The sequence below is a fragment of the Petaurus breviceps genome, unplaced genomic scaffold (genome assembly GCF_028583685.1).
Source record: "Petaurus breviceps papuanus isolate PSGF00001 unplaced genomic scaffold, PetGlider_PUasm1.0 90897, whole genome shotgun sequence".
NCBI classification, from domain to species: domain Eukaryota; kingdom Metazoa; phylum Chordata; class Mammalia; order Diprotodontia; family Petauridae; genus Petaurus; species Petaurus breviceps.
In genome coordinates, this window is record NW_027187374.1 from 4,188,084 (window position 1) to 4,214,579 (window position 26,496).

Consider the following 26,496-nt stretch of genomic DNA (forward strand, 5'->3'; position numbering starts at 1 on the left):
AGCCTAGCACAAAAGAAGGGATTGGGGATATATGTGAGGTGAGGATGGCAGCCAAAGGAAAGATTCTACTTAAAGTCAAGGCCTGTGAGCAGAGATCTGGGAGATCTTGTCCCACTTCTTTTGGCTAGAAGGGTAAAGTCCTCAGCTAAATAAATATTGCTCTCCTCACCAACATCCAATATATGTGTACACATGTAAAAAATTTTGTTGGTATTTAGTTGTTTTTCAGTCATGTCCAATTTTTTGTGACCTCATTTGGAGTCTTCTTGGCAGAAATACTGAAGTGATTTGCTATTTCCTTCAGGTGAGGAACTGAGGCAGAGTTAAGTGATTTGCCCAGGGTAACACAGCTAGTAAGTGTCTTAAAGCCAGATTTGAACTCAGAAAGATGAGTCTTCCTGACTTCAGGCCCAGCATTCTATTCACTATACCATTTAGCTGCCCTAATGTAAAAATACATATGCATATTATATATATATATATATATACATACATACACGTGTGTGTGTGTAGATACCATTCCCAGTGGCATGAAGTCTTAAAATATTTAAATTGATTTATTTTTTTAAAGGTAGGGTGATCTAATTGAAAATAAAACTAACTCTAAATTTTTAATGAGGGGTGAGGTGGGGAAGAAAGTCACTTAAAATATTTGCATTTTACTTCCTCCATCTGAAAAATTATATCTACTTCATATGCTTAGGGGTGGAGGAAGAGTACATACACACTTTTGCCTCACCTCTTATAAATCACTTAGTCAAATAGCAATTGTTTAACACCTTCTAGATGCAAAGTACAGGGTTAAGAGCTGGAATAAAATATAATTAGGGAAAAAAAGACAGTCCCTGCCCTCAAGAAACTTACTTTATAAGGGATGAAGACAACATATTAAAGGAGGCTGAAAAGAGTAGGTAGGTGAGGAAGTACCTCAGGAGGGGTTATGGTAGAGGAATACCTGATCAGAGAGAGAGAGATTGATTTCAAGGGCTAGAGTGAAGTTTTTAAATGAAGAGCTAGGGTGTGGTAGAGGAAATCTGGAGCATAGCCTAGAAAGGAATGAGACAGGGCTGGCCTGGGCACCCTTCTTAAATGCAAATTCTTTCATTTTTTTTAATTCTTTGTATTTATTATATCTTGAGCAGAATAATATTGCATTGTATTTATAAACCATAATGTATTCAGCCAATTACCAATATTGGACTATAAAGATTGTTTTATTTCTTTGCAGTTACAAACAGCAGCTATTACTATTTTTGTACAGTTAAGTCTTTTTCCTATTTTATGATAGGGGGAAGAGGTAGACATCAGCAATATAACTGATGGGGTAAGGTATAATTAGTCTTGGAACTTCTGCTTATTTTCCATATTGTTTTCCAAACTTTACACCACAATCTCACCAACAATTATAATAGATTGCCTATATTTCCACAGTATCACAGTACACACACACACACACACACACACACACACACACACACACACAGTCAACCTTATCATTTTGGCTATTCCATTCCATTCCATTGGCTATAAGGTAGTATCTTAAAGTTGTTTTGATTTTGTTGATTATTTGGGAATTTAAGTATCTTTTCTCGTAGTGGCTAAGTTTTCTTAAAATGCACTAATGTACACTATTATCTGCCATTTGTAAGCAGATAATTTCCAGAAAATGCCTCTGTCCAGCACACCGGCCTGGCCCCACATCTAACTCTTTTTACAGGTGTTCCAGTCTCTATTTCCTCAGCAACCACAGTCAGGAAAGAAAGTTTATAGTTGCTGAGAAGAAAATAAAGTTCTCACCACCCAAATTCACTGTCAAAAGGCTCAACATTCATGGGGATGAAACCAAGAAAGACATATTACCACCTACTTCACTGCTACACCAGAAGGCCTTTGAAAGGCCTTACATTTGAAATCTATGTATCTTGTCTCCCTTAATTGGAATGAAAGATACAGAGAGTGGGAACTGTTTTGCTTTTCTACTTGAATTCTCAGAGCTTAGGACAGTACTTTGTGCATGGTAATCACTAAGTAAATACTTTTTATTTAATTAATGAATCAGTTAATTCTGCCTCTCCATAATTGAAACAAGTGCATTCTTGAAAAAGTAAGCATGTACTTTTTCTTGTACTTAAATGATTTTTAAAAAAATTCTGCTCACTGCTCCAATTTATTATTGTCTGTGATATGACATTGTCTTTCTTCAAAATTTTTTTCCTCATAGTTTTGTCTTTGTATTTTTGTTTTTTTTTCTATGTGAATTTATTATTTTTATCCAATTCCAGGAAGTATTACTCCTTAATTCTAATTTAACAAAATATAGCCAGACTTGGTAGGGTATAGAAATAATGCCTAGTTATGAGATCACCCAAATCCTCAACCTGATTCTTTGCTCTGATTTCATAATGTAACATTCATCAACCTACCTTTAGAAAGCAGAATATATTCAGTCCAGGAATTTTTCCCCTCAAAGGGCAAAAAATATATTTATTTTGTTTCTTCTTCAAAAATCCTCTTAGATTTTAAATTAAGGGGAACATTTTTTTATTAGGTGAAGAAAGAATTTAAGAATGAAGTGCTTTTTTGTCCTTGCACTGAACACAAAGACTTCTATAACCTAGGCACCACTCAGTACTTGCTGAATTGAACTGAATTAAATGGAATTGAATTGAATTGAATCTTGCAGTCCGTGGAGCCACACTCTACATTTGTCACTTTCATTCTCTGGGCTTCTGTTTAAATGTGATTTCCAAGTGAAAAGTTCAAGAGAGTCTCGTTTGAGATAGCAATTATACAAAAATAAAGATAACTTTCTAATTGGGCCGTGTACTATGAATTTATCATTTCATTTGGGATTGAATGAGAACAGTAAATTTTCTATTCTTTGTTCTGAAAAAACAAGGAAACTTTTTAGTATTTCCTGTTTGAATCGAAGTGTGCCCTTGAAGTTACAGACAGACACCAGGCTCAAGCAACTGGAGCCCAGGAAATGATGTCATAGCTGGTTAATGAATACACCTGAGTCACCTGGGCTGGGAAAGACACAGCCTTCCGTACTGTGGGAGAAAGCAGCCAGGAAGTTTGGGAAGTAAAGGAAAGTAGAGAAACCAGATTCGGGGAATTTAGTTGGTAAAAGATGGAAAAGGAGAACAGTTCCCCTTGGGAAATGGGGTTGCTGAGAACATTTGACTCCAATGAATTCATTAGCTGGGAGAAGATCGGTTCAGGGGGATTTGGACAAGTTTACAAAGTACGACATATTCACTGGAAAACATGGCTAGCAATCAAATGTTCTCCAAGTCTTCATGTAGATGAAAAGTAAGTAACTTTAAGAATGACTTGTTTTTCTGACAACTGTCTCTTCTATAGTGTGATATTTATACTTAAAATCTGCAAAAATGATGATTTGCCATCAGGAAGGTTTTTTTTTAACCAGTTACAAAGGAGAAATTGTTTTTAAACTCACACAATATAATTAGATTGTTTCAATGTTTAGGATAACTTCCTGGATTTTAGGGGATTTTTTTTTTTCAGTTTGTGCTAGATTAAAAGTAAAGATCTTTCTGGACTTTCAGTATCAATAATAATTATCCTTCCTGACTTTCTTTAAGTGGTTAGCAGTCAGTTTTTACTAATTTGATCGTACACTGAGACTATCTAAAACGTGCTTCTCTTGGTATGATTTTTTTTTTAGCTTAAACTAGAAAGACTGTAATTTAACATAACTATAAAAGTGGTTAATTTGGATTTAGCTGTCTCTCAAATTTCATAGTTCAAGACTTTTTGATTACTTTTGTGTAGATTTTTTTCACATTGATCTATGAAATTTTCTCATTGGTAAAGTGCAAATTTACACCCCCACACATAATGCCCAGCCCATATGAAGCACTTAAAAAAAAAAAAAAGACAGCCAGATATGAAATGATTATCTTAAGCATGTTAGAACATGATCTCAGAAGACAAGTTCTGGCTAGGGTAAAACAGTACAATGACTTAGTGTGTTTTGGAATGGAAGGGTTAGAAGCTTTTTCTTATTTATCCTTTGTGTTTTGTGATTTGTATGTTGGCTTTTGGACATCCTGAACAGTCAGTTTGCATAGGCCTTTGGGTTATTACTGCAATACAGTATCTATAATCCTTTTTGCTACTTTTAAATTTACTCTTTAAATGCCAGTTGTTACAAAAAGAAAATTACACATGTGGCCAGCCACAGGCTTGATCAAAGTTAAGTAGGCCTTTCTATTGAAACTAGACATTTTAATGTTTGCTATCCAGGCCTCATGAATGTCCTAAGGGGTCGGAGAAAAAGGGGAGGTTTGTGGTGGGGGAAGTAGTAGTAAGACAGATTTTTTTGTTGTGAATTTTTGGCTGCTTTTGTTTGTAGATGTAGCAATATCTAATCAAGATTCTAGACTTTATACCCTTCTCTCAATGGCATGTAGTCATAAAAATACTTCAAACCGACTTAGCTTTTAAAAGAAGGTGGTCTAGTTGAATACAGAATTGTGCTAATTTTGAATCCGTGATGAGGGAGTTTTTGAAGAAAAAAGGGCATTAAAGATCTTTGCATCTGAGTTTCTCCATCAAAAACAGATAATACCTTCCTTCAATCTGCTTCTTTTAAGAATTGAAGAGACATTTTTAAAGGATTTGGAATCACCAGCCATCAAGTCCATTGCGTGAACTAAGTTTTAGGGGACACTATTAAATGTAGTTTTATCTAAAGCTCAACAGTGGTTTAATTTAATGCATGATTTTTGTAGGCATATTGGTTAAATGTTTGAAATTTCTACTGCACAGAACTCCCCTAAATTTTTCATTCATACCCGGAGAGATTCTCCACCTGACCTGTTGTGGCTTTTAGCCACCTTGCCACAACAGGTCAGGTAGAGAATCTACACAGGGTATCTTAAAACTTTAGGGACTAAAGTTGCAAAAGCTTATTGAGTAAGCAAACAAGAACTAAAACAGCTTTTCATTCTAACTCAAGCATAATGAAGGGCAAGGTCCTTATAAAACTTGAAATCCCGTGTATAAACTGGTTCCCCTTCTAAATTGTATTGCTATTTTTACGAACCTTATTTATTCACTCATCAGGTATTTATTAGATACCTATAGTCGAGGCACTGGGCTAAGGGCAGTGGATGATACAATGAAAAATCACTTTGCTTAGGATATGACATGTTTACAGCCTCAAAATCCTGAGATGTTCCTCTAGCTGCTCATTTCAATTATTATTTGTTCCGTGGCAAAGGAGGCATTTAAGAGTACCTTTTTACTAAGCCCTATCTAGATTTCTGAAATGAACTGTATTTATTAATAAAGTCTAGATGTAACCAATGTGTTGATTTGTTTTGTCGGACAATATGTATTTGTCATAAGGGAATGCTCCTGGGGAGTGTCATAGATTAGTGGATTAGTGATAGCTAGTCAATAATAAAAGGTTAATAAACATTTATTGCTATGTGCCTAGCACTGTGCTGAGCTAAAGATACAAAGAAAGGCGTAATTTAGTCCCAAAGGATATCCTCATCTAATTTGGGAAGACCGTGCAGAAAAAGAAACTGAAAGGGGGGAGGGGCAAGAAGGTGAGGTTTCCCAGCTTGATGAAGTCCTGTAGCTAGGGTGGGCAATGATCTGAGGTAGGGAGATTTTCAGAGTTAATTTGAGTTTCTGGAGATCCTGAAGTCCAGTAAAGTAGCAGGATGGGAAATGATCAAGTCAATTCCCTGGGCACTCTCCTTAAATGGTGGAAGATCTGGGAGGTCCCCTCCATTGTCTACCTTCCACCCTCTTGGATCTGTGGGGAGGAGGGGCACCAGGGGCTGCTAAGGAGGTGTCTCTGCTTTGTAGAAGCTTACATTCTGCTAGGGGAAGAAGATATAATTGGTATAATGTAAGTCTAAAATAGACTAAGTGTCCTGGCCCTAACTGCCCGAAGGCCAGGTAAGTTATATTTTCACCTGCCCGCCCAGGTTTCTCGGATATCTTTGTGGGAACTGAGGGGAAGGGGGAGGGGGGACGTGTCTAGACTGCAAAATGTTCCAGTCCGCACCTATGTTGTTCCCTCACCTATGTTGTTCCCTCGGTTGTAAGGGGTGGTCTTCTGCATCCCAGTAACATTTAGCCACTAACAGTCATATTAACTTTTTCACAGAAATATTTACTTTGGAAGGTATAATCACAAATGTACAAACTTATTCCGCTCCTACTTGGGAGACTTGCACATTCACAATTGGAGAAGGCGCGAGTGGAGAAAGGAGTTAGCTCAGTTCCTATTGAGCGCAGTCCAGTTCCAAGCCCCAAACTCACCTTAGACTCAAGTCCCAGGCACCCCGGCTTCTCAGGGCTCCTGTGGCAAGCAGGCTGCAGCAGCCTACCTGCAATTCTGGCTCAGAGGTTGTCGACATGGCCCAGACTCCCGTGTCCAGTGAGTTATTGCTGCCGGGAACCTGAAACGGAGAAGGACTAATGTAGCAGACCGGAAACAAACCCCTCTAGGCCTGTTCTTGAAGCTAGAGTAAAAGACAGAACAGAAGTCAATCCAAAAGTATCAATAAAACCTGCTCTTTTAATGCACATAAAACAAAAAGTGCATAAGCAGATCAATATTGTTGCTACTTTGTTGAATTTAGTGGTTAGTGAATTTAGTGTGTGTGTGTATATGTAGAAATATTTAGAAAAATCTAACAAGTTCAGTTTCTATAAGAGCATCTCATTTGCATATTGTGTTTAAGTTCACAAAGAAATTTAAATTTAGAATTAATTTAATTTAAAATTCTAATGCAAATATTGCATAGTGGACACTATATTTTTATGGCAGAATCCTTTATTAGGATGAGTAACCAGAACTTTTAGAGTATTTAATCTAGTTCATTGCATTTCCTGGGGTGACCTAGTAGGAAGAACTTCCCTGTATAAGGCAAGTCGCTTCTGATTCTTCGGAGCATGCTCGAAAAAAATGTTTTGTCCTTTAGCAAGAAAGTCACTCCTGCCCTTTCCAAATTGGGCAGGTAGTGACTTGTATGAGGTAGCTGTGCAGCTTTAGAGGTCAAAAGTGTCCCTAAACAGGAAACACTTCACTTGCAGTTTTATGAAGAGCAAATAAAGAAAGGGGCAGAATGGAGTTGGGTTCTATGTTTTAAGAAAGTATTATCTATGGTAAAGAGAAAGGCTGGGCTTTTTTTTTCCCTTTTTTAAAGAATCAAACACTTGCAAGTGATTTACTTTATTACATTAATCTGCGTTATATTTCTGTTCATAGGAATGTTAATTCATTTTACCTAAATAAGGTAAATATGGCTGTCTCTCAAACCTGAACTTGAAAGTAGTTGTTTAAATAGTGGCTAGAGAGCCTGCAGCCTGCCTTGGAGTAAGGACAAACCTGGGTTTCAGTCCTGTCATTGACTTATACTAGCTGCATGCCCTTGGGCCAGGCTCTTAAATGGCCTGTGCTCTATGCTACTCTCTTAATACTATAAATTACAGAGAAAGTGTGGACTTGCACTAGTACAGGCATTCTCATTATCTAGGAATGAAATCATAGGTTCAATACCAATCCCTAAAGTGCCTATTAGTTTTATAGGTTAATCTTGGCACTACTTTTAGGTAGTATGTGAAATTTATAACCACAAATACCCATTAGTATGGTCTGTCCATCTGCCTGTGCCCTAAGATGGCTTCTCTGGTGTGGGAACAGAATTTCCCTGAGCTGCTTGGCCAGTCTCAAGATCCACAGCTATAGAGTTAAGACGGCTGGGGAGTTTGGTTGGCTTTGGTTTACTTTCATCTGCCCAAGGCCACTATAACTCTATAGGGCCTGTGATCACATTGGCTATCCTTAATGAATAGCTGTACTGAAAATGGTAACTTTTGCCCATGGCTGCTTATCCCTAGAGTGGCAAGCAGGTGAACCAAGCCTCCTATAGCTGCTAAACAGGCTCCTTACTCCCCTGCTTCCCACTCTTTCCCAACCGTGACTCTGGCTTAGTCACCACCTCCATCTCTGTGATAAGGCTTTGACCTGTTACCTCAGGGTATGTCATAATTAATGGAACTGGTCTTCTTGTTGTTGAGGTCTCCAGTGCAGTGCCCCAGGCATGTGCGCTATGTTGTTTAATATTTTTGTTTAAAAAAATTGAACTTGGATAAAGGAATAGATTGCATGTTGGACAAATTTGCTGGTGTGACAAACCTTAGAGGTATAGACGACAATGCACAGGAAAATAAAATGAGGATCCACAAAGAAGAGACGGCTTGGGGAATTGAGGATTATAATTTTTGCTCTAGGTATTTGAAGCATTTCCATGTGGAAGAAGGATTGAATTTATTCTATTTGCAAGAGGGCAGAACCTGGTGCAGTGGGGGAAATCCATTTGTTTCTTGGCTGAATTCTGGGCATTCGAATGAATAGGAAATTCCAACAACAAAAACGGAAAGAAAAAATACACATTATGGTTTAGGTGTATCTTCGCCAAAGGGTCTAGTATAATAAGCCTGGCTAGTAAGGACAAGCCTGAGTAAACTATGAGTTGTAACTATAGTATAGTCAAGTGGACAATCCCATTACTTGGACCTTTTTAAAATAGCTGTCATGGGAACATTTCTGAGATTCTTTGGAAAGCTTGGGAAAAGTAATTGGATTGGGGGTGGAACAGAAAACTCTAGCTGAAGGCATTATCTAAGCTTTTTATTTGTGTGTGTGTGTGTGTGTGTGTGTGTGTGTTTTCTAAAGGTGGTTCCCAGGGTTTTTTTTTCTTCTGAATAGTTCTTTGTTTTATACACCCTGTTTTTTTTCCCTTCCTGTTTTACCATTATAATACAATGCCCCCAGGACTCTATTCTTTCCCCTAGCCTAATACAAAAGTTACATGAAGCTTTTCTAGGAACAAAAATCTTCTTGCCTTTTCTTAATTTCCTAGATATTTCTGAGTACTAAAATAGAAATCAGAAAACCTTTTAGGGGATGCCACTAACTTATGTGATTTTGAGCAAGTTAGTCACTGGAACTCAATTTCTTCATCTATAAAATGAGAGATTTGAACTAGAAACTGTCTCAGAGGCCCCTCTTCCAGTCCTAGAATTCTGATTCCTTGTGTTATATTACTATTTTTTTATGAGTCTTACATATTTTCAAATTGAGCATAAATCCCACATGAGATCTACCAGAAATTTACCATTAAAGTTATCCTATTTAAGAAGCTATTTCTTCATCTGGTGTTTAGTCAAAGCCTCCCTGTAGGACTCTGAGGGTCACCAAGGCTTACTTCAAGGGTAGAATATGAAATATAAGAATTCTTGCTTTTAATGAGACATCATAAGCTTCCACTTGTGGAGTCTCTTCAGGCACATTTGGTGGTTGGTCCAGTCCGACTCTTCTTGACCTCATGTTGGATTTCCTTGGCAAAGATACCAGGTGTGATCTGCCATTTTCTTCTCCAGCTCATTTTATAGATGAGGAACTGAGGCAAAACAGGATTAAGTGACTTGCCCAGGGTCATGCTGCTATTAAGTGGCTGTGGTCAGATTTGAACTCAGGAAGTCTTCCTGACTCCAGGATTGCCACACTATCCACTACACCCCCCTCCCCAACTACTTAGGTGGGTTGATTGTTTTTAATGAAAACATTTAATGCTTTCCTTTTCTCCATGAAGTAATATATTAATTAGCTTAATATATATAAAACATTTAAAAATAAATTTTATTACTTTTGATTTATATCAATTAAATTTCCCAATCTCCTTCTCCAGAGAGCAATACCTAATTTCAAAAGTTTAAAACAAAAGAGGAAAAAAAATTTCAGTAAAAATAATCAACACTTCAAAGAAGTTTTAACTATATATAGTGTTCCATGCTTTTTAGTCCCCTACCTCTGCAAAAAAGCCTAGGGAGGTGCCTTCTTTATGAGCCAAGATTAGTCATTATAATTTCATGGGATTCATTTCATTGTTTTGTTCTTGTTTTTCTTTTTTTTCCCATTTACATTCTTGTAGTCATTGTGTGCTGTTTTCCCACTTCTGCTTATTTCACTTTATTTCACTATTACATAACTTCCCATGCTTCTTTGTATTTATCATATTCGTAATTTCTTACAGCACAGTAATGTTTAATTAAATTTCATTTATAGCTTGTTTAGCCATTCCCCATTTGATGGATGTATACTTTGTTTTCAATTTTTTTTGCTGCTACAAAGGGTGATGCTTATAAATATTTTGTTGTTCACGCAGCTTTTCTTTTTGCCATTGATCTCTTTGAGATGGTAGAATCTCTGAATCAAAAGGTACAGCTATTTTCGTCACTTTTGGGAGGCATAATTCCAAGTTGTTGTTCAGAATGATTTGACAGCTTCAGTCCCACCAACAGTATGGTCTAAGTGATTTAAAAAACATTTTTTTTAATGAAAAAAATTTTTTCCTTTTTCTCCCCCAGCACTGGGGCAGTGGGAAGGGAAAAATAAAATCCTTATAATAAATAAGCAGTCAAGAAAAACATTTCCTCATTGGCCATGTCAAAAAATACATATAATGGATCTCATTCTTCACCCTGAATCCATCACCTGTCTGTCTAGAGGATGGCTGGTATACTTATTTTATCATCTGTTCTCTGGAATCATAGTTGATCATTACTTTGATCTCATTAAGACTTTGTTTTTACAGCATTATTGGTGTTGCTCACTTCACTCTTTATCAATTGATACAAATTTTCCTCATTTCTTCTGAAACTGTTTCTTTCATCATTTCTTTTAGCACAGTAGTATTCCATTATATTTATATTCCATAATTTGATAAGCCATTCCCCAATTGATGGGTACCCTTTAGTTTTTAATTCGTTGACACTATAGAAAGAGTTGCTAAAAATAACTTTGTACCTAAAGGATGGTTTCCTCTCTTTTTAACCTCTTTGAGGTATAAATTATTTTATTTCTGGGTAGTGAAAAGGATATGTAGAGTTTAGTAATTTTTATAGCATATTTCCAAAGTGCTTCTTTTTCCACTGAAGTGCCCATCAGAAATTATACACCAAAGCCCCCTAAAACCTGCCAGAAGGGGCCCCTACCAGGGTCCCTGGAAACCACCTGATAGGCCATAATAGTGAAGGAACTTTTCACCTGTGTTGCTAGAAACATACCCCAGATACAAGGTTCTTGTTAGGCACCCAAGACTTTACTAGAAATGGTACCCCCCCTTGGAACCACATTTTGTTGATTAGCAACACCTAGCTCTATAAAAGTATACCTTTCAGAAGACTCAATGCTGTCTTACCTGTTGGGGAGGCAGTCACTGGCCGGTTAATAAACATTCCTATCAAATTATAACTGGCTTTGCTGTCCTGTTTCTCAGATGTCCACAATACCACAACCTCCTAAATAGTTTTCCATTCTCATTCACTCCCTCTCTCCCTCTCTCTCTGTCTTTCTCTCTCTCTCAAACTTTACCCATCTGATGGGAACTTCAGAGCTGCTGTAACTGGAATTTCTCTAATTATAAGTGATTTGGAGCATTTTTTTTTTTTAAGCAGTCGGGGTTAAGTAATTTGCTCAAGGTTACATGGCCAGTTATTTTTGTGTGGGTGCCGAGTATCTGAGGCCGGAAACAATCCCAGGTATCCCAACTGCGCTACCCGGCCGCCCCTATTTGGAGCATTTTTCATATTGGTAGCTTGAATTCTTCCTTATATTCCTATTCCTGTTTATCCTTTGACCACTTTTCCAATTGAGGAATGAATTTTATTCTTACAGATTTGAATTAGTTCTTTATATATCTAGAAAATCATACTCTTAACTGTGAAACTTGCTGCAAAGTTTTTTCTTTCCTTCAGCTACCTCTTTCTCTTCTGCATCAGTTTTATCTGCACAAAACTTTAATATTATGCAATCAAAATTGTCAGTTTTATCTTCTGTGATCCTATCATCCTTAATTAGTCATAAATTCTTACCCTATCTATAGATCCAAAAGGTAATATCTTCCTTGGTCCTCTAATTTGCTTATGCTATCTATCATCCTTTACATCTAAGTTAAGTATCCATTTGGACCATATCTTGGTATAGGGAATGAAGTATTGTTCTATACCTAGTTTCTGCCAGATTGCTTTCCAGTTTTTTGCAATATTAACACTTCATTAAAACCATAAGTGAAACTCACATTTCTTTTCATAATGGATGCTAGTACTTGTGCCTGTTCACTTGTTAACAAAAGAAGACTCATTTTACACATAAAATGGGGGAAAAACTTTTGCTTACAAGCATGAGTCTTATTTCAATCTACATGAAGTCAATTCACCATCTTTTAAGGACAATTGGCACACTTTCAAAATATAGCTTGAAGCAATTATAAATAAACTCTGTGTTCTATAGCATTTATGTCTGTCCAAATAAGATATATGCTGGTAAGAAAATTTGTGGGGCGACTAGGTGGCACAGTGAATAGAGCACCAGCCCTGGAGTCAGGAGTACCTGAGTTCAAATCTGGCCTCAGACACTTAACACAAAAACTAGCCACGTGACCTTGGGCTAGTCACTTAACCCCAATTGCCCTCCAAAAAGCAAAAAAAAAAAAAAATGGCACTATAGTATTATCAACTAATGCAAATTTGCTAGCATACTTAATTTTGCATTTTGGTTATCAGAGAATAAAATTCATGATGACTGAATTTTCTATTTGCAACTTTTTAAAAAGAACAAACAAAAAGTCTTCTAGTGTCTTTTAGCAAAGTTTGCCTAATTGCTTCTGCCAAAATGTGCATGTTACCTCTAATTTAATGTAATTTTGCACTGAGAAAAGAACTAACAATTTGTTTTATAGACTACACCTCTTGGAGAAAAAGCTAGGAAATATCTTTAACTGGCATGAAAGCCGTAGCAGTACAGTTAAGCTCTACGAAACCTATCCTAATTCCACTTCTCCATATCCTAGAAACAATGTCCTTCCCTCCCCCAACTTTTCTTTGATGGCTCTGTTTAGATAATATTCTCTATTTTGTATTATAGTTATTTGGGTCCCTGTCTTCTCTTTCCAAATAGGCCTTGGTGGGCAGGACTGTGCCTTAATCATTTAGTATTTCCAGTGCCCAGCTTTCTAGCTCAAATGTACCTAGTAGACTTAAGACATTTCTTTTTTTTATGGAGGGGGGAAGGCAAGGCAATTGGGGTTAAGTGACTTGCCCAAGGTCACACGCTAGTTAAGTGTCAAATGTCTAAGGCCTGGTTTGAATTCAGGTCCTCCTGACTCCAGGGCCAGTGCTGTATTCACTGCGCCCTTTACCTGTCCTTGGTTCCCTGACCAGGAATCGACCCTGGAGCATGGCAGTGAGAGTACAGAATCCTAACCAGTCGATTACTAGGGATGGTCTTTTTTAAAAGACTATTTTTAAATTAAGTAAGAGAGGAAGCTTTTTTAAATCTTGTTTTCAAATAAAGTTCTATTCTTTTAAAAAGTAGGACTAGATTCTCTCAAGGTTCTATTTAATTCCAAAAAAATTGTTCAATTCTATGTATTGTGGTTATTTTCTGCCACATAGAACTGTTTGTGTGGTCATAGGTGCTTTTAAAAATGTTTTTGGGGTTTCATTTCTCTTCCAAATATTACTTTATCAATTTCCTAAAACAGTTATAGGCTTTCTGAGTAGTTTTTAAATAAATGTTTAATGAATCAAGTTAAATACTCCTTAGACTACAATCATCACTTTTAGATAGTAAAACTGAGTAATATTTCATATAAAGTACTTTGGGGGTATAAATATACTAAATATGTTTTGCCTCTACAGTAAACTAATGATCCATAAAACACAAATTTATTGTGTTGACTAGCAATAATGAATTCATAATATAAAAGATATAGTGAGCCAAAATACAGACTTCCTTAGAAAGAATATTTTGTACCAATAAAGTCTGGGTTCACATTTTTGCACCAGTGTCATTAGATTATTTCTAGGTTCAAAGGAGATTAAGATTTTTTTTAGATTAAAGTACATTTACTGAATGGAATAAAATAAACGAATAAAAACTAAGACTTTAAAACTCCCAAGTGAGTGGCTAGCAACCTGCCATTGCTAGCAAGGTTTGAAATTCCAACTCTCCAGTGCTTACAGTAGTGACTGCTGAGATCCATGTTCTCATCTTCAGTTTTGCCAAGGAAACAGACGTGCCCAGGGGATATGTGCAGAAACAGCTGCTATCTGTTCCCATCAGCCTAGGTATTCCTCTACATCACTACCCTTTGCCCCTCTAATTGGAGGGTGGGGACATGAACTTCAAAGCCTCCATTTAAGGAGGGAACATCAGCTCAGATGCCTCCTAATTTCTTACCTGGCTGTACTTTGTTGTTATTCAGTTGTTTCTGTAGTGCCCAACTCTCTGTGACCCCATTTGGGGTTTTCTTGGCAAAAACACTACAGTGGTTTGCTGTTTCCTTCTCCAGTTCATTTTGCATATGTGGAAATTGAGGCAAACAGGGTTAAGTGACTTGCCCAGGATCACATAGCTAGTAAGTACCTGAGGTAATATTTGAACTCAGGTTCTCTGACTCCAGGGTCGGTGCTCTATCTACTCTGCCACCTACAGGTACTGTTCCTTGTTCCTCCCTTCTTCTCCTTCTACCCCCAACCCCTGCACTTTGACTTCCTTTTGTATGTTCTCTTTCTTGATTAGGTTGGAAGACTCTTGATACCAAGAAATGATTGTCTTTCTTTTTCATATTTGAATCCCTAGTGCTTAGTACAGTATAGTAGACAAGTAATAAATATTTATTGATTGTTGAAAAAAAGAAAGAAAAAAGAACAGCTGTTTTCTGACCAATCACCAATTGAGACCTGGAGCATGAGCATCACAGATGGGTCCCCAATATATTTCTGAGATCATCTTTGCTGCTTCTGGACAGAGGGTACCCATAAATTCATTCCATAAGCTCACTCTCTATGCTGAGGCTCAGTTATATTTTGTTCCTCTTCTGGAATGATTCTTGGTGAAGCCACCCATTTTGCCTTTGTTTTTAATGTTCTGCTATAGTTTTCTGTTCTCTAGTACAGAGAAAGTGAGAGGGAGGTATCAACACTATTGTTTCTTAATTTTATGCCTGTGCCTAGATATTAAAATGTCCCAGGGCAATTCGGCTCCTACCCCAAGTTCCTCTTCTTTCAGGCACTTAGCAGATCTAGGAAATCTTTTCTCAAGCTTCTCTTGCTTCTTGTATTTGAACGTCAAATTTTCTATTCAACTCTGGTTTTGTCATCAAGAATGCTTGAAAATGGGGCAGCCAGGTAGCACAGCGAGTAAGAGCACCGGCTCCAGTGTTGGGATGACCTGGAGATTGAATCCGGGGCTCAGACACTCAGCACCACACCCAGAAATAACTGGCCATGTAACCTTGAGCAAGTTACTTAACCCCGATTGCTTTAAAAAAAAAAAAAAAAGAATGCTTGGAAGTCCTCTGTTCCACTGAATTTTACCATATTTACCCCTGGAACATGATACTCAGTTTTGCTGGGTAGGTGATTCTTGGTTTTAATCCCAGCTCCTTTGACCTCGGGAATATCATATTCCAAGCCCTTTGATCCCTCAATGTAGAAGCTGCCAGGTCCTGATTGTGTTTCCACAATATTGAAATTGTTTCTTCCTGGCTGCTTGTAATATTCTCTCCTTGATCTGGAAACTCCAGAACCTAGGTATGATATTCCTAGGAGTTTTCCTTTTGTGATCTTGTCAGGAGGTGATTGGTGGATTCTTTCAACCTCTATTTTGCCCTCTGGTTCTAAAACATCAGGGCAGTTTTCCTTGAGAATTTCTTGGAGAAGGATGATTTGTAAGTTCTTTTTTTTTTTATCATGGCTTTCAGGTAATCCAATAATTTTTAAATTATCTCTCCTGTATCTATTTTTTCAGGTCAGTGGTTTTTCCCATGAGAAATTTCACATTGCCTTCTATTTTTTTCATTTGTTTGGATCTGTTTAATAGTATCTCGATTTCTCATAAAGTCACTAGCTTCTATTTGCTCCACTCTCATTCTGAAGAAATGATTTTCTTCAGTGAGCTTCTAAGATTCTTTTTCCATCTGGCAAATTCGGCTTTTTATGGCATTTTTCAGCCTCTTGCCCCCTCAATGTTACTTTCAAAGCTGAACTGCTTATCTCTGATTCTTTGGAACCTTACTTCTCCACATTTTTTTTTCAGGGGAGGAAAGGACCCTAATTTTAAGTCTCTCCCTACAACTCCCACTGTCACTGGTGGGGGTTGGGGATCCAAGGAACTTGTAACATACAAAGCAAATTCTTGCATTGGCAATGTCAAAAAAAACTTAGTCATCTTGAATCCGGCATCTGTATAGCCTCTGGCAAGAAGTCAGTAATCAGTCATTTATTAACTGCTGAGTATGTGCCTGGCACTGGGCTAAGCCAACAATTGAAAAAAATAGCAATCCCTGCCCTCAAGGAGCATACAGTCAAATAGGGGAAGATAACACACAAAAGAAAGTTGAAAAGCAAAGCGAGATGGGCCATGGAGAGATGAATTGAAGCCAGGTGGGAAATAGAGATGTCTGTAATGTCTTTCCTGTCCCATCTCCTTAAATGGAGGAGTTTATAGCTCCACCCTCGAGTCCACTGGGTAGAGGCCTTGATGAGGCGGTGAGTAACAAAGCTGATTGTACCTTGGCAGATCATGAGATTTCCCAATGATGAGTTTGCTGGGGGCATGATAGAGAAGTTAAAAAAAGTCTAAAATGAGTGCATGCAGGCAAGGAAATGCAGAGATGATGTAGCATGCTTCATCGCTTCTCCTGGAATCATGGTTGCTCATTAAATTAATCAGAGATCTTCAGTCTTTCAGTTGTTTGTCTTTACAATGATGTTTTTATTGCATAATTATTCTATTTGTTCCTCTCCCTTTACTCTACAGTGATTGACACAAATCTTCCCAGATGTTCTTCTCATTTATTACTGTGATATATTCCATTGCATCCATATATTTGCTTAGCCCTTCCTAAATTCATGGACACCCCATTAGTTTCCAGTTCTTTGCCACTACATAAGGAGCTACTATGAAAGAAAGTGTTTTGTTTTGTTTCTAATACAGATCTTTTTTCTCCTTTGTAATCTCTGTAGTGCATAGTTCTGACTAGGTCACTCACTTTACTCATGAATTTTCAAAGGCTCCCAGTTGTTTCTAAAATAAAACAAACTATGAAGATTTATATTTAAAGCCTTCACCGTCTGGCTGCCTACTTTTCAGAACTATTTCATATTACTTCTATTTGCTGTTCTACTCCAGCCTTAGATGCAGGTGTGGCCTTTCTTGCCAATATTAACTTCTTTTCCTACATGGCCCTTTTCTCTCTTCTGCTTCTTTCTTCTCTGGCAAATTCATTACAACTCTCTTCAATCTCTCCCCATCTAGAGATCCCTTCCCTTATTCCTACAAACATACCTATGTCTCATCCATTAAAAAAAACAACCCTGACTTGAGAAACTATCATCCCCTCCTGCGGCCAGCGCAGTTGGGGGGGGGGGGGGTGATCAATAGTCTGTTTATTACAAGACCATTTCATATAGAGCCAAAGATGCTAGGAGCTCACAGAATTTTTATGCCCCCCCCAGGAGGATGTAGACACCCCAAAAGAATGCAGACAATGTAGAAAAATCCTACATCAAAGGAATGCAAATAATGTAGGAGGAGCCTCCCTTAATCCTGTTTACTATTTACCCTTGCTTAAGGTTAGTTACTTATTGGGGTGTTAATCTAGGACCATATCCGGAGGCATAAACAAAAAAGATTACATGCTCTCTTGCTATCTGCCTAGTAACCTTTGCAGATAACTGTATAGGACAGGGGAATATACCTAGTGAGATCAAGGGACCCCAAAACGTTCCCTTCATAATACATCCTCTTGCTTGTCTGCCCTGTAGCCTTTCAGATAATAATATAGGGAAGGGGAACATTTTATTAGCGAAGCCGAGAAACTTCTGAAAGTTCACTACAATCCCCACTAGCTATTGTCCTATATCTCTCCTCCCCTTCATGGATAAACTTCTTTAAAAAGCTCAATATTTCCAGGGTTCTTAAATCTCAGCCCTTGGCAATCTGTTTTCATAAATTAACATTCAAATGAAACAACCATCTCCCAAATTACTAGACTCTCCTCTTTCAATTTTCATGACACTGTTCTCACCTGGTTTTCCTTGTGTCATTCCTATCATTCCATAAGATTTTTCTTTGCTCATTCATGGGAATCCACAAAGGGATTCCCACTAGGCCTCCTTCTCTATGCTATCTCAATTGGTGATTTCTTCTGTTCAAAAAGCCTTTATTAAGCATTTACTATTTGCTAGACACTGTGCTAAGCACCTAAAATACAAATACAAGTAGAAAGTACAAAGTAGAAAGACAGTCCCTGCCCTTAAGGAGCTTACCTTCTAATGAGGAGAAGACAATACATTAAAAAAAGCAGAAAAGGGAAGAGGGGAAGGAGGGAACCTAGGTATCCAGGGCCATGTGGATAGAAGTTAGAATGTCACTTGCAGAGAAATGAGACATGACTGCTCTGGTGCTACCCTTAAATGGAAGTTCTAGGAGAAGTCATCCAATCAAAGGGAAAGGCGACAGAGTCAGCTTGTAAATTCTAGGGTTGGACCGAGACTCAAGGCTAAAGGGCTGGAGCATGGTAAAGGAAGATAATGGGTTCAATTATCATTTCTATGTAGATTAATCCTAGATCTGTATCAGTCTTTCCTGTCTCCTCACACTTTATTCTCATCTACTTGCTCTATGATCTGGTTGCACTGACCTACTTGTAATTCTCCACACTCCACACTCTCCACACCCCCATCTCCATGCTTTTGCATTGCCAGTCTTCCATGTTTAGAAAGCTCTGTCTCCTCATCTCTACCTGTTTCCCTGACTTCCTTCAAGATTCAACTTAAATCATCTTTCAGAAACCCTAGCTGCCAATATCTTTTCCTTCTCGGATTATCTTTCATCTATGTCTTAAAATGCCCATGGCTTAAGCCCCTGTATGTAACAAGTTTGGAAAATCACTGAATTCTTCCTGAACTCCAGTTTTGAAGTTACACAGAAGTAAAATCTTCTTGATGCTACACAACCAATCAACTTATCACTAGAAATTAATTACATTCTGGAATCTCACATAGATGGTGATTGTGGTGATCCATAAACCTTGAAATTAACATAAATACATCCTTAGATGAAGCAAGCTTGAAAACTTCATCCCTATGGTTTTTTTTTTTTCTGATGATTTAAAGCTGTTACATTTGGGATACAAACAGGTAGTAAGTAATAATACTGCTGATATTTACTGTGATAGCTGATTGTTCATTTAACTTTTTGGCTATTCTGGAAGTTATACTTTCCACATTAGTAATGATGAAATGAATGATTCCCTGCATAGTGAATTAGAAAGGCATTTTTGTAAAATTCTTTTTTGAGCAAATGAGAAACCTCAGGGAAAAAAAAAACCATAGGGATGAAGTTTTAAGGTCACCAGATTGGTAATTACTTGATTTTGCTTTCAAAGTCTAACTTTAGGTACATGACACTTATTTATGATGTTGTTACAGGTAAACAGTTATATTAAAAGAAAGTTTCAGTTAAGATTGTTTAAACTTGTAAGATTGTTAATCGAGCTATCTGGAGTTATTTCATAAATCAAGTATTTACAAAAGTATGCTCATGAAAGGTAATTATGTGAAGAAAAGACCTGTTAAACCTCCTTGTATAAATTTTGTTAATTTTTGGGAAAGGTTTTATGACCAGAGAATTTAGGAACTGTATAGTAGTTAATGATATCAGCATAAACTATTTTTTGAAAAAGGGAAATATCCTTATGAAGAAATGTTTTATAAGATCTTTGGTATGAGATGATGGGGAACAGATTAGCAGACAAGAAAGTTAAGGAGGCCGCCCTGTCCATAGAATCTATGAAGAGGGATGTGTTGAATCCCTAAGACAAAAGCAATACTTGTGTTCATAGAAGCTGAAAGGGAAAATTTAATTAAGTTTGGGAAGACTAAAAATGAGCAAGGCAGTTGGTTATTGCTTGATGGGAGAGAAATGGTCAATCAACAGATCTGTGAAGTGTCTTATATGCAAGGAAGTAAACAAAAGGGTATTAATAAAACAGTGTGAGTCTCCTGACAGGGAGGCTGGGAAAAACAGACCCTGAGATTTAGAGCGGTGTTTATGGGTGCCAGAATAGTGAAGTAGTTTCAGAAGTTTTATGGGAAAGACTGAGAACAATATGGGAGACACAAGATGATAGAGACAAGGAAAATTTTATAATCCAGGATGGGGGAGCAATCTTATTAGTCCTGGGAAAGGAGAGGGACAGCAGGTAGAGAAGTCTGCCCATTAGTGTATTGAATATTATCTGTAGTGAATTGTTTATAATCAGAATAATTTGATAAAACTGTGGGAATTTGTTTTAATGCTAAAAACTAAAATTGTTAATTGTTATATGTGGAAAGGAAGACTGGATGAAAACTTTATTTTGCCTAGTTCTGCTCATTCAGAACAGTCCTCCTGCTACTGTATGATGTTGTAAAACTGCCTGGGAAAGCAAGCTTCTTTTAATTATGAAGTTCCTAAACAATAAGTTTGACTTAACTGAGAAGCAGCAAAGTCTATGTACAAAAGAGTAAAAAGGATCTCTAACAATTGGCCTTACCAGGACGAGCTCAAAAAAAAAATTGTGAAGGGAAAGATGTTAAAGGGAATCCCTTATGTATGTGAGTCCTGGTAAATATTTGTGGTATGTTGCAACTTAATGAGAGTAAATTGATGTTAAGATAAGAAGGTTTGGGGACAAATGGGGATTTCCAAGCCCCTCCTGTCTCTAAATAGTGGTATGGATACCTTTGTATTAGATGGTTTAAGTATGTTGAGAAGGGTGTGAGGAAGTATTTCAGAAGATTTGTAACTAGATTTTATAATTAATAGCTCAATCATATTTGAGAAGAAAAGGAAATAAGAATACAAATGCAATATTGAATCATTATCCCATGGACTGAGATTGGGATTATAAAGTTACTGTAGAAAAGTTATATCTGTGTATATGTAATGGGGTCCCAGTGTATTTCAAAGTGTAATTGGGTATTAATGCCATTGACTGAATTAATTGTTGGGATTAAATCAGAGATATTTTAGTTGAGAGAAAAGAAATTTTAGTGTGAGATCAGATTAAGCATAGTTACCGGAAGATGAGGAATCTTGGGAAGTAGATGCAAATCTATTAGAGCAATAATTTGTAAACCTGATGGGAGATTTGATTTTTATGAACAAGAATAAATATAGAAATGAATACAGGATATTTGAGGCTCACTTTAGAGATGTTCCTTAACCAATGTGAAAGAAGGCAGAAGAGGAGCCAGGGCCGGAGCCGGGCCGGGGCAGGAGGGCCGAGGCCGAGGTGCGGCGAGAGCAGCGGCGGGATGGCGTCAGAAGAAGGCCCCGAGATGCCGAGCAGAAATACAACGCGCGCTTCCCGCCGGCCAGGATCAAGAAAATCATGCAGACTGACGAGGAGATTGGCAAGGTGGTAGTCGAGGTGCCTGTCATCATCTCCAGGGCATTAGAACTGTTTTTGGAATCGCTTCTCAAGAAAGCCTGTCAAGTGACCCAGTCACAGAACGCCAAGACCATGACCACCTCCCAACCTGAAGCAGTGCATTGAGCTGGAGCAGCAGTTTGACTTCTTGAAGGACCTGGTTGCCGCCGTTCCTGACATGCAGGGAGATGGAGAAGACAATCACCTGGATGGGGAGAAAGGCGCCCGAAGGGGCAGGAAGCCTGGGAGCAGCCGGAAAAACGGTGCTGGAGGCAAGGGGAAAGACAAGAAGCAGTCTGGGACAGATTCGGAGCAGGAGGATGATTCTGAAGACACAGAGACAGATGGAGAGAAAGAGATGCCACAGTCCCATTCCAGAGCCCCCCAGCCCCTTTTCTCCCCTTTTCCTCCACCCTGCCTCTCCCTCCAGCACCCCCTGGCCCTACAGCTGTTGAAGAAGAAGAAGATTATGACTCATAGGCCCTCCCCCCCTGGCCCTCCACACCTCCTCCCACCCTCCACCCTCATTTAGTCAATTTTAGTGGCTAGGGGTGAGGGGGGGGGGGGGGGAAGGGAGAGCCTTCTTAGGTTAATTAAAAATTTTTAAAAAGAAAAAAAAAAGAAAGAAAGAAGGCAGAAGAGAAAGAGCCTAGAATGTGATGCTGAGGATGGAAGGATGGAAAACAACCAGAGGACTTCCATCAGATGGTATAACCTCTGCCAGACAACAGTGTGAAAAGAGACTTTTGGACTTTGGAAGGGACAATTGTTTGTTATTGTTTTCTTTTGAATCCCTGTATCTGCACTCATGAAGGGGACTGCCCCCTTATATGTTGTCAATGCAACAATATACATTCTTATTACTTCCTTGTATTTTGTAACTAAGCTAAGATGATAAGATTAGACATAAAACCTCTGGAAGGGGTCAGATTGATGGTGTTATGGAATAAAAGATAGGATCCTGTACCTGCAATTACTCAAGATGAAGTGGGACCAACCAGAGACTTAGAAAGCCAATGTGAGGCCATGCTCAAGATGTTTGAAGAAAAAGAATGTGAAAGAATGTTAAATTGTTTTAGTGAGAAACCACAGTAGGCTAAAAGGAAGAGGGGAAAATACTTTTAGAGGAAATATTAAATCTCTAGTGTAATTTTAAAAGGCCTACTAAAACTTTCATTTGCAAGATAAATTTATTGCTAAATTAATATAATGAGTTGTAAAGCAGAAGAGATCTTTCTGTTTTGATCTGAATTTGTAGTTATTCCATTATCTAAGCAAAAGTTAACATTTGTAACTGAAAATACATGTAAAAGATTCAATTGCTGAAGTATCTCTTCCAGAGTGAATATAATCAGGATAAACAAGCTTTGTGAAACAAGGATGTATGTCTACTATCTAGCTGTGAGGTTCAAGTCAGGAACCTCTTTTGTTAAAGGCGGTACAATTATGTTAGTAAAAGAATAAAAACTTATGAGATATCTTGTCTATAGGAAAATATAAAGGACAGTGAAATAGTCTGAGTAATGGATTATTCAAGCCCCTACTCACCCCACTTCTGGTCAATTTTCTCTTACTCCTTTTTGGCCCTTGTTTGTTTAATCTTTTTGCTAGATTTGTGTCTTTTAGGCTCAGCACCCTTCACTTGCAGGTGACGTCTCAGGCTGAGTACCAACCACTCTCCAAGACCATGACCCATCACCTCCTAGACCTGATATGGGCCAGGCTCTGGACACTGGCTACTGACCCCACCCCTTGAATGATGGTAGCCTGAGAGTCAGGGACAGGTCTGCGCCCCTTCCCAGCAAGAAGCAGTTCGGGAAGCTGAGATCACTGCCCTTGTCCCCAAATGAATTTGGGTATCATCTGTTTAAGGGGGGAATGATGGGGTGCTTGGGATCTATGTTTGTAACATCAGTCTATAAAACTTTGTAATATCAATTTGTAAAATCACACTCCATTCCCCCTTTTGCGGCCCTGATTCGAAGTGACCATCTATGGGGGTCCCCATTTTTTCCTTTGATCTCTGTGACCTTTTAGGTTATGAATGGAACATGCAAAGGGTCATAAATGACCCTGTTTGGGGAGGGGGTGGTGCCTGCCCTTTTACTTCTAGCTCATCAGTTGGGGCTGCAGAAAGCAAACTTCGCTGGCTATGGTTTTATGCATGCCTGGCCTAGCCCCTCCCCCCCCCCCCATGTCAAGGAAATGGGAACTTTCATTGTGCTAAATGGGGTGGTGAGAACCTGGCCACTTGGCTTCCTAACGGGTGGGATCACTTGATTACCTTACAACGTACCTTTGTCCCTTCTAAATGTACTCTCAAAAGGTGTAATCCCATGATCCTAACTGTTATACATCCAACTGATCCTACTTGGAAACTGGGCCACTCTTGGGGCCTGTGAATGTATCTCTATGGTTGGGATAATGTTGCCCTCTTTACAATTCAGAAACAGGCAGTTCCTGTCCCCAGGTTACCTATTGGCACTAACCCTGTTCTTAACCCTCTGGCACGGCCCCCACCTGACTTCAAACCGGACAGGGGGCTAACCACCCCTCGGATCCCGGATTATAGCACCCCCTCGCTGTCTGACCCCAGTTCTGTTTTCTGTACCCTGGATGCTGTGTATTCCTTCTTAAACGCTTCCAATCCTAATTTAACATCTTCCTCCTGGCTATGTGTGGACCTGGCACCCCCTTACTTTGTGGGGGTGGCCGCTCAAGCTAATTTGTCTGAGATTTCTAACTTTACCCTGTTTGACTCTTACCCTGCCCGCTGCTCCCCTATATGTCCTCACAGTATCGAACCCTGAGTCTGATGACTCAAGGGTCTGACCAAAGGAAAGGGGGGAGTGAAATGCCCATGGCCTCATATACTAAGCCCCTGTATGTAACAAGTTTGGAAATTATTGAATTCTTCCTGAACTCGTACGAGCTTAGCCAGGAGCCCCTCTCTTGTGAGAAACAGACCTGGCCATACTTCCTGATAAGATGTCAGAATGATCCTGGACATCTGGGTCTCACAATAAATCAGGGCAAGGACTATGCAACTGTCCAGACCAAGGCCTGGCTACAACAGATGTGCTTATCTACCATTGTCAGACTAACTTTACTTCCCACAAGACTAACTTTATTTCCCACACCTGTTTTGTGGTTTTTGGCTTTAAATATTCGCTTTCACGATGGTCGGGGCCCCTCTCCTAAGGATTGCTTGGGAGACTGTTGCTGGCCAGCTCAATAAACTGATGCTCAGAACTATTGGCGTGGCTTGGGGTCATTTTTCCCTACCTGTCCATTTCAGTCTTTACGTCATGAATGTGTCTTATCATACTATGTCTTAAGTATATCTAGTTCTTTATATGTCTCCTTCATTTGAATGTAAATTAATTAAGGGAAGGGACTTTCATTTATTTATTAATTTTTGCCAAAGCCTTGCTGTCTTCAGAGCTTTGCAAAATGCCTGGCATGTGGGAATCACTTAGCACATATTTGTTGATGGTTGACTGACTTGCTATTTCCCAAATTCATCGTGTCTACTCTCATGCCCTTGTATAGTAGTCTCTCCTGATATGTGGAACATATTCCCTCCTCATTTTTGCCTCTAAAAATCCTTAGATTTTCCCCCAAAAGGTTAGCTCAGATCTTACAGGGAATCTTTTTCTTATCCTGGTATTATTACTGTTCTTACCTATCTCAAATTATCTTTTTTTTTTAATGCTTTATTAACTTCTGATTTACATCATCCGTTTCCACCAGATTTTGAGTTACAAATTTTCTCCCCATTTCCTCCCCCACCCATCGCCCCAAAATAGCAGTCCCACAGGATATCCCCTCCTCCAATCTGCTCTCTCCCACATTTTCCCCCATACCCTTTCCACTTTTCCAGTGGGTCTCTATGCCTCAGTGACTGCACATGCCATTTCCCAATTACATGTAAGATGGTATTAATAATAGTATATATACATATATATATATACACACACACACATATACATATATACATATTTGAATATTTGATTTCAAAACTTTCAATTCCAGATTCATTCCCCTCCTTCCCCGTCACCCACCCCTACTGTGAAGATACGCAGTTCAGTATTGGTTGCACATGTGTGGCTAATGCAAAACAATAACATAGTAGATACATTGTAAAAGATTGATTACACTTCCCTCCCTCCCATCCCACCTCCTGCCCTCTCTACTCTCCACTTTGATCCCATCTATTTTCAAAAGTGAGTGCTTCCAACCTCCCTCCCCCCCAGCCTACCTTCCCTTCTATCATCTCCCCTCTTATCCCCTTCCCCCCCTATTCTCCTGGAGGGTGAGATACCCTATTTAGTGTGTATTTCACTCCCTCCTCAAGCCAGATTCAATGGAAATAAGGTTGACCCATTCCCTTTTACCTTCCTATTCTTCCCCTCCATTGTAACCATTTTCCCTTGCCTCTTCTGTATGAGATAGTTTACCCCAATCTGTCTCTCCCCATCTCCTCTCATTATATTCCTCTCACTTCTTAATTTCACCTTTTAAGTATCATTCCTTCCTATTAAGTTGGACCTGTGCCCTCTTATCTATGTATACCTGTAAACATATATACACACATTCACATATGTATTCATATGCCCATATACCCTCATATATAGACAAATATATATATATATATATTTCTAATCCCTTCAACTACTGAGAAAAGTTTCATCAGTTACGATTATTGTTTTTCCATGTAGGAATGTTAATAGTTCAACTTTGATAAGTTCCTTATGATTCCTTTTCCCTGTTTACCTTCTCATGCTTCTCTTGCTTTTTGTATCTGAATGTCAAATTTTCTATTCAACTCTGGTTTTTTCAGCAAGAATGTTTGAAAGTCCTCTATTCCACTGAATGACCATATTTTCCCCTGAAACATGATACTCAGTTTTGCTGGGTAGGTGACTTTTGGTTTTAATCCCAGCTCCTTTGC

At 38.5% G+C, this 26,496-nt stretch overlaps 1 protein-coding gene and 1 pseudogene across 1 annotated transcript in view; both read left to right on the forward strand.

The window, feature by feature from the left end:
• Positions 1 to 2,991: 2,991 nt before the first annotated feature.
• The window catches only part of RIPK4 (receptor interacting serine/threonine kinase 4), an 84,105-nt gene continuing 60,600 nt past the window's right edge, over positions 2,992 to 26,496 (forward strand). Inside the window, exon 1 of the mRNA XM_069074877.1 lies at positions 2,992 to 3,315. Coding sequence (XP_068930978.1) covers positions 3,134 to 3,315 — 182 coding nt within the window. The 5' untranslated portion in view covers positions 2,992 to 3,133. The remainder of the gene's footprint in view (positions 3,316 to 26,496) is intronic.
• On the forward strand, positions 6,406 to 25,676 carry LOC138151285 (dr1-associated corepressor pseudogene; annotated as a pseudogene).